The following is a 16,328-nucleotide window of genomic DNA, read 5'->3' on the forward strand; positions in this document are numbered from 1 at the left end:
TGAAAACCGTTGTTCGTGGATTCGGTGGTGGTACTAGTGAAGTTCGAGGTCGTACTTGTGTGTCGATTCAGTCGAAGTTGGATCCTACCGTCAAGTTTTCGATGGATGCCACAGTGGTAGATAAAATCATCGACAAGTTGCCTTCTTGTGAAATCGACAGATCCAAACTTCATCATCTTGAAAATCTCACACTGGCTGACGACAAATTCTACCTTCCTAGTAGAATAGATGGCATCATTGGTGCGGAGTTAGTTCCTCACTTGCTACGTGGGAGTCCTAGTATAGGTGAATCGCACGAATTGATGACTGTTAATAGTGTCTTTGGTCACATTCTGATGGGGAGAGCGCCGATTCTCACTTCAACAAAGAATGTGTCGAATTGTTTTACAGCCATCTGTAGTCCATTCGTTAGTAGTCCATCGTTGGATAGTTTTGTGGAACGTTTTTGGGAGTTGGAATCGTGCCCTGCACCAAGCTGTCAACTGAAACCGGAAGAGTTGGAGTGTGAGGTAAATTTTCGGAAGTCTGTACATCGTGTGAATTCTGGTCGTTTTGTTGTTGCCTTGTCATTTGCGGAGCCGCCCAGCAGCTTGGGAGATTCGTATGCTGTCGCCGAACGCAGACTGCTGACTTTGGAGAGACGACTAGAGCTTGACAGCAATACTCGTATTTCATATCATGAAATATTGATCGATTACCTACGTCAGGGTCACATGTCGTTTGTAGCAGATCAGACAGACCGAGGTGGTTACTACATACCGCATCACGCCATCGTGAAAGCAAGCAGCACTACCACGCCCATCCGAATTGTATTTGATGCTGGTTCCAGAACATCATCGGGTTTGTCATTGAACCAGGTTCTTCATGCTGGTCCCAAATTGCAGACTGACATTTTTGTTTTGTTAGTTAATTTTCGTTTGTTCCCAATCGCACTAACTGCCGACATTAAACAAATGTATCGACAGATATTAGTGGAGGATTCCTGCCGTCGTTATCAGCGTGTATTGTGGAGATTTTCGCCGGAGGATCCGATCGAAATTTATCAGCTCAATTGTGTTGTTTTTGGTGTTTCAAGCTCTCCATATTTGGCGCTTCGCACCGTCCACCAGCTTGTAGAGGAGGATGGAAATCGTTTTCCAGCAGCCAAGGCGAGAATACCAAGAGACATGTTCATGGACGACTTAGTCACATCTGTCGCCACAGAGTCAGAGGCCGCGGAGCTGTATCGTCAGTCCAAGCAGCTGTTTGAGGGAGGAGGTTTCTCGCTCACAAAGTGGACTTCAAATTCACCATCAATGTTGGAGAAATTCTCGGAGGAAGAGAAATCGTTTTCGTACAAGGATTTCGAAGCAGACAACTCCTTGGCTATCTTGGGATTGAATTGGCAACCTAGTACTGATCTGTTTCAGTTTTCAGTCAAGAGTGGTGAGGTCGTCGCTACTAAGCGTTCTATTCTGTCAGTGATGGCTCGTATCTATGATCCACTTGGTCTCTTGTCACCGTTTACATTATTTCTAAAATGTCTTGTCCAGAAACTGTGGAAATTAGGAGTGGATTGGGACGAGAAGCCGCCTGAGTCTATCTGCACTCTTTGGGAGAATTGTCAAAAAGAGTTGCCTCTATTGTTGAAATTTGCTGTTCCACGTCACGTTGGTTTGTTTCAGGATTCTCACATCAGTTTGATTGGTTTTTGTGACGCATCATTGTCTGGTTATGGTGCAGTTATCTATGTGAAGTCGCAGAAGGAGAGCGAGGAGCCAAGAGTTGTATTATTGTGTTCAAAGTCCAAGGTAGCACCATCTAAAGTTGTTTCAATACCTCGTTTGGAGTTGTGTGCGGCACTCTTGTTGGCAGAACTCATGAATTCAGTAGTCACTATTATTAGTGAACGTTGTCATGTGTCTCGTATTGTCGCACTCTCTGATTCTACAGTCACCTTGTGTTGGATTAATGCTCCATCCGCGAAATGGCAAACTTTTGTTGGTAATCGCGTCGCAAAAATACAGGATTCTTGTATACAGGAGTGGATGCATGTTGCCGGAATTGAAAATCCCGCTGATTGTTTGTCTAGAGGTTTATCACCAGTTGAGCTTGTGAACTTTCCGTTGTGGCTCTCAGGTCCATCATGGATAGCAGAGGACGAATGCGATTGGCCCGTCCGAACTCAAATGGAAGAGATCGTGGATCCACCGGAGGCGAAAAAACCGTCAGTGTTGACAGTCACAAAATCTCCTGATTGTAACAGCAATGCAGTATATTCATTGATTGGTCGTTGTTCGGATTATGGTCGTCTTTTGAGAATTGTAATTCTTGTTCTCAAATTCTTACGAATCTTACCCCAATCAGAAGAATCAGATTTCGATGTTGCTGAGAGGTATCTATGTAAAGTGGTACAGAAGATACATTTTTCATCTGAATTTGTGCAATTGGAGAAGGGAGAAGATTGTTCTATGCGCCTACGTCGCCTGTCTCCATTCATTGATAAAGGTGTGATTCGCGTCGGCGGTCGTTTGTCTCATGCTGGACTGGAATTTGAGACTTGTCATCAGATGATCTTACCAAAATCCGACGCTTTCGTATCGATGTTGATTGATTATCATCACAAGAAGAACTGTCATGCTGGACCTTCGTTATTGTTGTCCTTGATCAGACAGAAATTCTGGATACCGTCTGCTCGTTCTATTATTCGTATTTGTGTCTTTAAGTGTAATCGTTGTTTCCGTATTCGACCTAGTAAAAAAATTATATGTACTCCCAACTTAATAGTTGTTGTGATTGTTGCATTTTTTCTTTTGTGTTGTTTTTTGGTGTTTTGTTCTTTTTGGCATGTCTGGATTTTTCCTTTCCTTGGTTTTTTCAGTTTTGTAACTTGGCTGAAAAATAGTTTTTCAGAGGCGGGGGTATGGTTTGGCCAGAACATTTGAATTGTAGCGCCAAATCCCTGACTACAGTTCTGCCAATAGCAGGTTTGTTGGAACCAGTGCCGACCGTCCAGCTGTTTGGCTTGTCGAGAAAAAAAAGCCCAGTCATTCTTGGTCAGTCGTTCTTGTTTCGTCCATTCGTTTGTCTTGTCTCGTCCCCGTTGTTGTAAAGACCGAGTTTGTATTTTGTCATGTAATTTCGCTCGGAAATTTCTTGTAGATAATTGTTTGAGTGTAGTGTGTGTGAATTGAGTATAACAGCGTAAATAGTGTTAAATTGAATTAATTTGAATCAGATTTGAATTTATAAAGAATCCAGTTTGAGCTTTGTTCAAAATACAATACAGAGCCTGCAAGTTGAACACGGAAAAACAGCCTGGAAGCGAAAACCTGTCTTTTTCCCAGATTTCTTCCCACCTTGAATCTGACCAAAACACCTAATAAAGGCTTCGAAGGGCAAGTAGACAAAATTGGATTAAATCTGGTGAGTTTTTGCTCTTTTTTATTGTTCATTAATGCAGAGTTTAACTGTACAAATAACCTGGCTCAAATTGAAGATTAAATTTTGCCCCTTGTTTGTATTTGATTATTTGAATAGTAAATTACAGTCCTCTAGTAGCTCTAGCCTGAGCTTTGTTCAGAACAATAATATATAAATATATGACTCACTCTGTATATTCATGATGGAAAAAGTGTGTCCTCAGAACCCAAGCTCACGTCTAACGCCAGAGAATTTTAGGGTTATGACTAGAACGTTAAGCGAAATCCAAAAATAAATTTGAACGACCCTGAAGACTTCCGCTACCGGTACTAAAAATGATATTATTTTCAATAGCAGAAGTCTTTGCAGTAGTTTACAGAATTTAACGATAGATTTTCGTTTAATAATAATAATTTATTTATTAGCATAAGATAAAATTTCTTATTAATTCCCATTTATTGATGTACTGGGGATTGTACAGTCATTTATTGCCTATAGGTAGTGTACTTTCCATCTGCCTCACTTAAATACTGAAACTCAGTTATGAAAATAAGCATTGGAATAAAAATTAATTTCAATTTTATTGATGACATGCATTGTACAATAATACAATATTGACACAAGTCAAATTATAGTCACATTGGTAAATTACATTGTAAAAAATATTAAGATATTAAAATAACAAAAAATAACTCGATTCGATGACAAGAATCATATTTTAAAAATGTCTCACTCAAAATTCCATTACACTGTAAAAGGATTTTTCGATCAGCCAGTCCTTCAACTTAATCTTCAACAAAACTTCAGAGTCAATCTCAGATATAACAGGAGGGAGAGAGTTCAATATTTTCCTGCTCATGTGATCAGGACTACATCGGAAAAAAGACGTTCTATGAGCATCTAGTCTTAGAGCATACCTAGACCTCGTTAACAATTGTTAACAATGTATTTCCATAGATTTAGATGATAGATATTTTGAATAAATGAGATGGACTTTGGTTGTTCAAGTTCAAATAAACATGGCAGCAATAAACTAAACAGGATCCAGAGAAAATTTGCAATTTATCAAAAACTGACAATTGATTTAATTGAAATACGGTACATTTATAACTTGATACTTTACACATGACTGTGAGTCTGATAATTGCTCTATGGTTAAATTGAATGAGCCAACAATATTTTTAATCAGATAAAGCTTGATTCCATAAGGACACTATAAATAGGTGGTCTGAGCTGAAATATAAGTCGTGAAACTGATTGGTGACTTGAATAAAAATATCAGGCCTGACACATCTGACTTGCATGTCTCAGCAGCTTCCTATTTCAGAGTCTATTTAACAAATAATAGCTTCTGAAAAGTGAAATAGATTCATTCAATAAACTGATTTGCAAGAAAATTATTTCAAGAATGCTAAAATATAGGCTACTTGGAATCAAATTAGGTCATATTAACCACGCGCGATTAATGCAGGGCCAATCAACAATAACTTTTATTCTTTCTAGAATGATATTCCCAATATGCATTTTCACATTACTTGAATGACAAAATTAGTAAATTTTAAGTAACAAAATTCAAAACTGAAATTTGCTTTTTCCTTGTATATGTTGTGAGATGTGATTTCAAACTATTTGAGTTGAAGCATCTATAATCACAAAATTGACAACTGAAAGGGTTTTCACCGGTATGAATTGTGTGAGATTTAATATTTTTCAACTAATTTTTAGACTACATTTATACTCACGAAACTCACATCTTTATCTTTTTTTGACAGAATATATTCTTAGGCTGACCAATAACAATAACATGCATGATCACCATGCACACACATGTTCATGTTTTGTCATCAGCGAATGGCCTCTAACATAAAATAAACAACCAATAACAATAAATAAATTTCTGGATAATTACAAATTATAATGATAGAAAAATAATTCAACCTCAAATAGAGCGATAAAAAACAACAACAGAATCTGAGATTATGTAACTGAGATACAAAAACCTAATCTCAAAAAATTTTGCTCGAAGCCTTTCGCTTTAATGACACACCAATGTATGACGTCATGTGTATCATTGTTAGTGGCCAGCCTAAGGCTTAGAGCAAAATTTTTTGATGTTTGGTTTTTGTATCTTAAATTTTTTGTTTATTTTTCTTTGCTGCTCTATTTGAGGTTATATTTCTATCATTATAATTTGTAGTTTTCCATTGGTTTATTTATTGTTATTGGTTGTTTATTTTATGATAGAAGCCTCTCGCTGATGACAAAACATGCATGATGAACAAGTGTGTGTGCATGTACATGAATGTTCATCATGCATAGTCGTTAGTGGCCTGCCTAAGATTCTTGCTTTTGAAATCATCTGAATTACTGCATTCATAGTAACAAAAGATACAACTGAAAGGTTTCTAGCCAGGATGTTTTCTGATATTATGTTTTTTCAATTGGCTTGAAGTAGCACATTTGAAGTCACAAAAGTCACAACTGAAAGGTTTCTCGCCAGTATGAGTTCTGATATGTATCTTCAAAGAACTTGAATTAGCACATTTAAAGTCACAAAAGTTACAACTGAATGGTTTTTCACCTGTATGTTTTCTGATATGTACTTTCAAATGGTAAGAAGTAGCACATTTAAAGTCGCAAAACTCACAACTGAAAAGCTTTTCTCCAGTGTGTTTTCTGATATTATGTACTTTCAAATTTCTTAAAATAGCACATTTATAGTCACAATAGTTACAACTGAAAGGTTTCTCGTCTGTATGTGTTCTGATATGTACTTTCAATCGGCTTGAAAAAGCACATTCAAAGTCACAAAAGTTACAAGTGAATGGTTTTACACCTGTATGTGTTCTATTATGCACTGTCAAATGGCCAGAAGTAGCACATTTGAAGTCACAAAAGTTACAACTGAAAGGTTTTTCACCTGTATGTGTTCTGATATGTACTTTCAAATAGTAAGAAGTAGCACATTTAAAGTCACAAAAGTTACAACTGAATGGTTTTTCACCTGTATGTTTTCTGATATGTACTTTCAAATGGTAAGAAGTAGCACATTTAAAGTCACAAAAGTTACAACTGAATGGTTTTTCACCTGTATGTGTTCTGATGTTATTGTTCATTAATGCAGAGTTTAACTGTACAAATAACCTGGCTCAAATTGAAGATTAAATTTTGCCCCTTGTTTGTATTTGATTATTTGAATAGTAAATTAAAGTCCTCTAGTAGCTCTAGCCTGAGCTTTGTTCAGAACATTTTTGATCCTCCGAACCGTGATGAATTTAAATTTGTAATTTATTGATTAATTCACACACATTGGATTTAAGTAGTTTCGTATTTGTCCAATGTTGGCATGTTGAGAATGGTCTGATCTATGCTCAACTTAGTTTGTTGTAGCCTTGTTCTAAGAGCAAGGTTTCTTGTCAATTTGTATTTGTCTGAAATTAAATTTATTTCAGTTAAAATTGTAATTTTCCTGAAACTAGGCTCATTGTGCTCTTTTTTGGAAATTTGTTTGTTTGTTGGAATTTGTATTGTCCATTTTGTTATACATGTTAGTGAAGGTTAATCACCAGCATGAATTTGTTTGTTCAATTCAACAAGTTATCGTTTGTTTGTGAGTTGTTGGAAGAACATTATCTAATCATAAAGTTTTGTCTTCAGCTGTAACTTATCTTGTGAATTGATAATCAAAGTTTAACTTTGATAACTTACTAGTTGTGATTCTTCCTTCCATTTAGTTTTGAACTCATTCTTGTTTTATTGTCTGTTGTTTTGTATTGTCAGGGCTGAATTGTTTTGTGTATGAGTTCAAGATGGAGGAAAAATTACAGAAACAAATCAGGGTGCATCGCGCTAAACTGGAACAATTGTATGCCAGATTGCAAAGGATTTATGAACTGTCTAAAAATGTCTCTGCTCCAAAAGTTGCTGAGCAATTTTTAGTGTTGTATCCTCGGGTGTCTCAGACCATTTCGGATTATGAAAAGACAGAATTAGTGGTTAATGAGTTGGAACTTGAGTTGAATAAAGATCATGTTGTAGCATTCAACGACTCACACCTAGATCTGTTTCAGTATATTGAAGTAGCGGCTAACACTCTCAAACAGAAAGAGGCGACTGATGCTATTGCTCAATCTTCGGCAGCTGCAGCAGCTAGTGCACAGCCGGTCGTGTCCGAGTCGGTACTGCCTAAAATTGACCTTCCGAAATTTGATGGGAACCATACTCAATGGTCGGTGTTTTATGAACTATTTAAGGCATTGGTACATGACAACAAGAGTTTGAACGATCAGCAGAAGGTCCAATATCTTGTAAGTAGACTTACTGGACAAGCAGCAAATATTTGTCATCATTTGCCACCATTGGCTAACAATTATCAAATAATTTGGCAGGCATTATTGACCCGCTATAACGATCCACGGGCGCAAGTCGATGCCTATTTCAAACAAATTTTTGAATTTCGTCCAATAAAATCAGAATCGAAGGCGATTTTGGATGGGTTTTGCAGTTCAATCAATGCAGTGAAGAGATTGCGACTCACTGATTTGTCAGACTCGATATTCCTCTATCATGGCTTGAGATTGCTGGATCCAAGTTCTCGTAGAAATTTTGAATTGGCCGTCCATGACAAGGCTATGCCAACTTATACCGATTATGTCAAATTCATTGAAAAGCAAATTAAGACTCTTCCTTCTGATGAGAAACAGACTGAATAATTTAATATGAGGCACAAAAAGGATAATAAATCAAAGGTGTTTGTGGTTCAATCTAATGATTCATCTGACAATGCATCTAGTAAAAATCCCAATTGTCTGAAGTGCTCAAAACTGGGTCATCGGTTAGTAGGTTGTGCTAGTTTCTTGAAAATGACTCCTTGGGATCGTTATTGTTTGATTAAAGGAAAGTTTTGTTGTTTTTGTTGTCTTGATGTTGATCATTTGAGTAGAGATTGTCGTAGTAAAACTCAGTGTGCTCAATGTCGAGAATCTCATCATTCTTTATTGCACTTTTCCAGATCAAGTTCCAAGGAAGGTGTTGTGTCCTCGTCGAACTCCAAGGCAGGTGGCACATCACCTATTAGTTGTTGTTCTACATCCAACGATGTAGAAAATTCGACCGTTGTGTTGTCGACCGTCACTGCACATGTTCGAGATTGTAATGATCAGCTTTGTGATGTTCGTTTCTTGATTGACACCGGGAGTCAGTGTCATTTTGTTACAGCCAAATTGTGTCGGCGATTGAGACTACCATTCCAGCCCATGAAAACCGTTGTTTGTGGATTTGGTGGTGGTACTAGTGAAGTTCGAGGTCGTACTTGTGTGTCGATTCAGTCGAAGTTGGATCCTACCGTCAAGTTTTCGATGGATGCCACAGTGGTAGATAAAATCATCGACAAGTTGCCTTCTTGTGAAATCGACAGATCCAAACTTCATCATCTTGAAAATCTCACACTGGCTGACGACAAATTCTACCTTCCTAGTAGAATAGATGGCATCATTGGTGCGGAGTTAGTTCCTCACTTGCTACGTGGGAGTCCTAGTATAGGTGAATCGCACGAATTGATGACTGTTAATAGTGTCTTTGGTCACATTCTGATGGGGAGAGCGCCGATTCTCACTTCAACAAAGAATGTGTCGAATTGTTTTACAGCCATCTGTAGTCCATTCGTTAGTAGTCCATCGTTGGATAGTTTTGTGGAACGTTTTTGGGAGTTGGAATCGTGCCCTGCACCAAGCTGTCAACTGAAACCGGAAGAGTTGGAGTGTGAGGTAAATTTTCGGAAGTCTGTACATTGTGTGAATTCTGGTCGTTTTGTTGTTGCCTTGTCATTTGCGGAGCCACCCAGCAGCTTGGGAGATTTGTATGCTGTCGCCGAACGCAGACTGCTGACTTTGGAGAGATGACTAGAGCTTGACAGCAATACTCGTATTTCATATCATGAAATATTGATCGATTACCTACGTCAGGGTCACATGTCGTTTGTAGCAGATCAGACAGACCGAGGTGGTTACTACATACCGCATCACGCCATCGTGAAAGCAAGCAGCACTACCACGCCCATCCGAATTGTATTTGATGCTGGTTCCAGAACATCATCGGGTTTGTCATTGAACCAGGTTCTTCATGCTGGTCCCAAATTGCAGACTGACATTTTTGTTTTGTTAGTTAATTTTCGTTTGTTCCCAATCGCACTAACTGCCGACATTAAACAAATGTATCGACAGATATTAGTGGAGGATTCCTGCCATCGTTATCAGCGTGTATTGTGGAGATTTTCGCCGGAGGATCCGATCGAAATTTATCAGCTCAATTGTGTTGTTTTTGGTGTTTCAAGCTCTCCATATTTGGCGCTTCGCACCGTCCACCAGCTTGTAGAGGAGGATGGAAATCGTTTTCCAGCAGCCAAGGCGAGAATACCAAGAGACATGTTCATGGACGACTTAGTCACATCTGTCGCCACAGAGTCAGAGGCCGCGGAGCTGTATCGTCAGTCCAAGCAGCTGTTTGAGGGAGGAGGTTTCTCGCTCACAAAGTGGACTTCAATTCACCATCAATGTTGGAGAAATTCTCGGAGGAAGAGAAATCGTTTTCGTACAAGGATTTCGAAGCAGACAACTCCTTGGCTATCTTGGGATTGAATTGGCAACCTAGTACTGATCTGTTTCAGTTTTCAGTCAAGAGTGGTGAGGTCGTCGCTACTAAGCGTTCTATTCTGTCAGTGATGGCTCGTATCTATGATCCACTTGGTCTCTTGTCACCGTTTACATTATTTCTAAAATGTCTTGTCCAGAAACTGTGGAAATTAGGAGTGGATTGGGACGAGAAGCCGCCTGAGTCTATCTGCACTCTTTGGGAGAATTGTCAAAAAGAGTTGCCTCTATTGTTGAAATTTGCTGTTCCACGTCACGTTGGTTTGTTTCAGGATTCTCACATCAGTTTGATTGGTTTTTGTGACGCATCATTGTCTGGTTATGGTGCAGTTATCTATGTGAAGTAGCAGAAGGAGAGCGAGGAGCCAAGAGTTGTATTATTGTGTTCAAAGTCCAAGGTAGCACCATCTAAAGTTGTTTCAATACCTCGTTTGGAGTTGTGTGCGGCACTCTTGTTGGCAGAACTCATGAATTCAGTAGTCACTATTATTAGTGAACGTTGTCATGTGTCTCGTATTGTCGCACTCTCTGATTCTACAGTCGCCTTGTGTTGGATTAATGCTCCATCCACGAAATGGCAAACTTTTGTTGGTAATCGCGTCACAAAAATACAGGATTCTTGTATACAGGAGTGGATGCATGTTGCCGGAATTGAAAATCCCGCTGATTGTTTGTCTAGAGGTTTATCACCAGTTGAGCTTGTGAACTTTCCATTGTGGCTCTCAGGTACATCATGGATAGCAGAGGACGAATGCGATTGGCCCGTCCGAACTCAAATGGAAGAGATCGTGGATCCACCGGAGGCGAAAAAACCGTCAGTGTTGACAGTCACAAAATCTCCTGATTGTAACAGCAATGCAGTATATTCATTGATTGGTCGCTGTTGTAGCAGGTTTGTTGGAACCAGTGCCGACTGTCCAGCTGTTTGGCTTGTCGAGAAAAAAAAGCCCAGTCATTCTTGGTCAGTCGTTCTTGTTTCGTCCATTCGTTTGTCTTGTCTCGTCCCCGTTGTTGTAAAGACCGAGTTTGTATTTTGTCATGTAATTTCGCTCGGAAATTTCTTGTAGATAATTGTTTGAGTGTAGTGTGTGTGAATTGAGTATAACAGCGTAAATAGTATTAAATTGAATTAATTTGAATCGGATTTGAATTTATAAAGAATCCAGTTTGAGCTTTGTTCAAAATACAATACAGAGCCTGCAAGTTGAACACGGAAAACAGCCTGGAAGCGAAAACCTGTCTTTTTCCCAGATTTCTTCCCACCTTGAATCTGACCAAAACACCTAATAAAGGCTTCGAAGGGCAAGTAGACAAAATTGGATTAAATCTGGTGAGTTTTTGCTCTTTTTTATTGTTCATTAATGCAGAGTTTAACTGTACAAATAACCTGGCTCAAATTGAAGATTAAATTTTGCCCCTTGTTTGTATTTGATTATTTGAATAGTAAATTACAGTCCTCTAGTAGCTCTAGCCTGAGCTTTGTTCAGAACAATAATATATAAATATATGACTCACTCTGTATATTCATGATGGAAAAAGTGTGTACCGTACTCAGAACCCAGGCTCACGTCTAACGCCAGAGAATTTTAGGGTTACGACTAGAACATTAAGCGAAATCCAAAAATAAATTTGAACGACCCTGAAGACTTCTGCTACCGGTACTAAAAATGATATTATTTTCAATAGCAGAAGTCTTTGCAGTAGTTTACAGAATTTAACGATAGATTTTCGTTTAATAATAATAATTTATTTATTAGCATAAGATAAAATTTCTTATTAATTCCCATTTATTGATGTACTGGGGATTGTACAGTCATTTATTACCTATAGGTAGTGTACTTTCCATCTGCCTCACTTAAATACTGAAACTCAGTTATGAAAATAAGCATTGGAATAAAAATTAATTTCAATTTTATTGATGACATGCATTGTACAATAATACAATATTGACACAAGTCAAATTATAGTCACATTGGTAAATTACATTGTAAAAATATTAAGATATTAAAATAACAAAAAATAACTCGATTCGATGACAAGAATCATATTTTAAAAATGTCTCACTCAAAATTCCATTACACTGTAAAAGGATTTTTCGATCAGCCAGTCCTTCAACTTAATCTTCAACAAAACTTCAGAGTCAATCTCAGATATAACAGGAGGGAGAGAGTTCAATATTTTCCTGCTCATGTGATCAGGACTACATCGGAAAAAAGACGTTCTATGAGCATCTAGTCTTAGAGCATACCTAGACCTCGTTAACAATTGTTAACAATGTATTTCCATAGATTTAGATGATAGATATTTTGAATAAATGAGATGGACTTTGGTTTTTCAAGTTCAAATAAACATGGCAGCAATAAACTAAACAGGATCCAGAGAAAATTTGCAATTTATCTAAAACTGACAATTGATTTAATTGAAATACGGTACATTTATAACTTGATACTTTACACATGACTGTGAGTCTGATAATTGCTCTATGGTTAAATTGAATGAGCCAACAATATTTTTAATCAGATAAAGCTTGATTCCATAAGGACACTATAAATAGGTGGTCTGAGCTGAAATATAAGTCGTGAAACTGATTGGTGACTTGAATAAAAATATCAGGCCTGACACATCTGACTTGCATGTCTCAGCAGCTTCCTATTTCAGAGTCTATTTAACAAATAATAGCTTCTGAAAAGTGAAATAGATTCATTCAATAAACTGATTTGCAAGAAAATTATTTCAAGAATGCTAAAATATAGGCTACTTGGAATCAAATTAGGTCATATTAACCACGCGCGATTAATGCAGGGCCAATCAACAATAACTTTTATTCTTTCTAGAATGATATTTCCCAATATGCATTTTCACATTACTTGAATGACAAAATTAGTAAATTTTAAGTAACAAAATTCAAAACTGAAATTTGCTTTTTCCTTGTATATGTTGTGAGATGTGATTTCAAACTATTTGAGTTGAAGCATCTATAATCACAAAATTGACAACTGAAAGGGTTTTCACCGGTATGAATTGTGTGAGATTTAATATTTTTCAACTAATTTTTAGACTACATTTATACTCACGAAACTCACATCTTCATCTTTTTTTGACAGAATATATTCTTAGGCTGACCAATAACAATAACATGCATGATCACCATGCACACACATGTTCATGTTTTGTCATCAGCGAATGGCCTCTAACATAAAATAAACAACCAATAACAATAAATAAATTTCTGGATAATTACAAATTATAATGATAGAAAAATAATTCAACCTCAAATAGAGCGATAAAAAACAACAACAGAATCTGAGATTATGTAACTGAGATACAAAAACCTAATCTCAAAAAATTTTGCTCGAAGCCTTTCGCTTTAATGACACACCAATGTATGACGTCATGTGTATCATTGTTAGTGGCCAGCCTAAGGCTTAGAGCAAAATTTTTTGATGTTTGGTTTTTGTATCTTAAATTTTTTGTTTATTTTTCTTCGCTGCTCTATTTGAGGTTATATTTCTATCATTATAATTTGTAGTTTTCCATTGGTTTATTTATTGTTATTGGTTGTTTATTTTATGATAGAAGCCTCTCGCTGATGACAAAACATGCATGATGAACAAGTGTGTGTGCATGTACATGAATGTTCATCATGCATAGTCGTTAGTGGCCTGCCTAAGATCCTTGCTTTTGAAATCATCTGAATTACTGCATTCATAGTAACAAAAGATACAACTGAAAGGTTTCTAGCCAGTATGTTTTCTGATATTATGTTTTTTCAATTGGCTTGAAAAAGCACATTTGAAGTCACAAAAGTCACAACTGAAAGGTTTCTCGCCAGTATGAGTTCTGATATGTACCTTCAAAGAACTTGAATTAGCACATTTAAAGTCACAAAAGTTACAACTGAATGGTTTTTCACCTGTATGTTTTCTGATATGTACTTTCAAATGGTAAGAAGTAGCACATTTAAAGTCGCAAAACTCACAACTGAAAAGCTTTTCTCCAGTGTGTTTTCTGATATTATGTACTTTCAAATTTCTTAAAATAGCACATTTATAGTCACAATAGTTACAACTGAAAGGTTTCTCGTCTGTATGTGTTCTGATATGTACTTTCAATCGGCTTGAAGTAGCACATTCAAAGTCACAAAAGTTACAAGTGAATGGTTTTACACCTGTATGTGTTCTATTATGCACTGTCAAATGGCCAGAAGTAGCACATTTGAAGTCACAAAAGTTACAACTGAAAGGTTTTTCACCTGTATGTGTTCTGATATGTACTTTCAAATAGTAAGAAGTAGCACATTTAAAGTCACAAAAGTTACAACTGAATGGTTTTTCACCTGTATGTTTTCTGATATGTACTTTCAAATGGTAAGAAGTAGCACATTTAAAGTCACAAAAGTTACAACTGAATGGTTTTTCACCTGTATGTGTTCTGATATGTACTTTCAAATGACCTGAAGTAACACATTTAATGTCACAAAAGTCACAACTGAATGGTTTTACATCTGCATGTGTTCTAATATGTACTCTCAAACTGCCTGAAGTAGCATATTTCAAGTTACAAATCTCACAAATGAAAAGCTTTTCCCCAGTGTGTTTTCTGATGTCTTTCTTCAAAGTGGTAACACATGGCGTTTCATAGCTGCAGTTATCACAGCTGTGGAGCTTGTTCTTTTTGCCAGCCACTGATGACTCAGTACACTTTTCCACTGGAGAGATTGAATGAGCATTCAGTCCACCCACTTCTGTAGTGCTGCTGATAGGAGGCCACATTTCTGATGGTTCATTCTGCACCGTGCTGCCAAAGTCCACTTCTGAAATTTCTTCTTCATCTTGGAAATCTACAAAAATAAACATACTACATTAATTGAGAAAATGCAACAAACTATTCTTCAACTTCAATTTGAGAGTTTATTTGATTCCAGTATGTGTTTTCAAATAATTTATTTAGATATGACTTACAAGCAACAGTTATATCTCACCATGAGGTTCTTCTTTGATAAATATTAGATTGTAGCCAGGGATCAAATGTTGACTGAAATCATCATCGGTTGAAGAGAATACAGTGCTGCACACTGGCACTGGTTCTTGGCTGCTATCAACTGCAACTGTCGCCATCTGCAAATATATTTGCATCACAATACTATTAAAACAAAAACAGTGGTACTATGATCTAATAAGAGCATTTTGGAAATAAATGACTGCATTTTGACTGTTGTGTCAAAGTACAATCTCAGAAATTGATAGCTCTGAAAATATCTGTCAGTTTGATAGAATTATAAAAAAACATAATCATTGACAAACACCAATGACAAAATGATGAAATTTTACAAATAGTAAAAGCTATTTACATCACAAGGCCGGGAAGTAGCCGTTTGCAGGGCCGAGTTTTGTTTTCCCGTCGAGGCGTCAGCCTCCCTGCAAGACATTCACGGTCATGTAAAGTACGATACTTTTCGCTACACAATCAGAAAATATTATTATGTAAATGACTAAAGAACAACAAATGACTGAATACAGCCCATATAATATACTAGTAGTTCTGTGAACAGTAGACCTCGCGCAGTTATAACGACGTCCCATACCATAAGCACATCCACACTGATACACTAACTATTTATTTGATCAGATCATGCTTACACAAGATTTAATTATCATATAACGCTTTCCGGAATTTAGCGCGAGAAAACCAGGCGCCCAAACGAGCTGTTATAAGTTATTTGCATCCTATTTAATAGTGCATAAAAATTGCATTCAATGAGGCATGCAATTTATAGTCTACACAGCTGCTAATTTTTTACCAAGTTACATTGAGATATTGAATTGCATGCGTCATGGCATGCAATTTATAGTCAACTCGACAGCTGATTTATGATGAATAATTCTATAGTCTGATTTTTACTCTAATATTGACGTATGAAGGAGGCTCCTTTTTCCTTTCATATTATCCTTGAAATGCAAAATTTCCAAAAACCTTGTATATACGTCGACGCGCAATTTAAAAAGGAACATACCTGTCAAATTTCATGAAAATCTATTACCGCGTTTCGCCGTAAATGCGCAACATATAAACATACAAACATTTAAACATTAAGAGAAATGCCAAACCGTCGACTTGAATCTTAGACCTCACTTCGCTCGGTCAATTGAAAAGATAAAAAAGTTGTTAATGGAAACAGCTGATCAGACTTCCTACTGATTGCCAATTCCATCTCTATGTAACGCACGACGAGGAATCTGTGAAGACCAGGGTCCCTCTCGTCGAGCACAATACTCTCAT

At 37.1% G+C, this 16,328-nt stretch overlaps 1 protein-coding gene and 1 long non-coding RNA gene across 4 annotated transcripts in view; both read right to left on the reverse strand.

Moving 5' to 3' along the window:
• The window catches only part of LOC120354769, a 70,808-nt gene that overhangs the window by 22,789 nt on the left and 31,691 nt on the right, over nucleotides 1–16,328 (reverse strand). The gene's annotated exons all lie outside the window — the stretch shown is intronic.
• Nucleotides 3,965–15,637, reverse strand: LOC111060249 (gastrula zinc finger protein XlCGF28.1). The gene is made up of 4 exons (XM_039442361.1): nucleotides 15,400–15,637; nucleotides 15,031–15,166; nucleotides 14,470–14,889; nucleotides 3,965–6,490 (listed from the first exon to the last, which is right to left on the reverse strand). Exons 1-4 carry the CDS (start codon nucleotides 15,475–15,477, stop codon nucleotides 5,808–5,810), a joined length of 1,317 nt encoding a protein of 438 aa, XP_039298295.1. The 5' UTR covers nucleotides 15,478–15,637; the 3' UTR covers nucleotides 3,965–5,807.

The sequence above is a fragment of the Nilaparvata lugens genome, chromosome 1 (assembly GCF_014356525.2).
Source record: "Nilaparvata lugens isolate BPH chromosome 1, ASM1435652v1, whole genome shotgun sequence".
In the NCBI taxonomy this organism is placed as follows: domain Eukaryota; kingdom Metazoa; phylum Arthropoda; class Insecta; order Hemiptera; family Delphacidae; genus Nilaparvata; species Nilaparvata lugens.

Bases quoted from the DNA above. Each gene is read 5' to 3' on its own strand.
- LOC111060249 (XM_039442361.1), bottom strand. From the start codon at position 15,477: ATGTCTTGCAGGGAGGCTGACGCCTCGACGGGAAAACAAAACTCGGCC. The intron at 15,167-15,399 runs GTAAATAGCTTT...ATATATTTGCAG, and splicing joins CTACTTCCCGGCCTTGTGAT to ATGGCGACAGTTGCAGTTGA. The intron at 6,491-14,469 runs GTGAAAAACCAT...GAACACATACAG, and splicing joins ACATATCAGAACACATACAG to GTGAAAAACCATTCAGTTGT.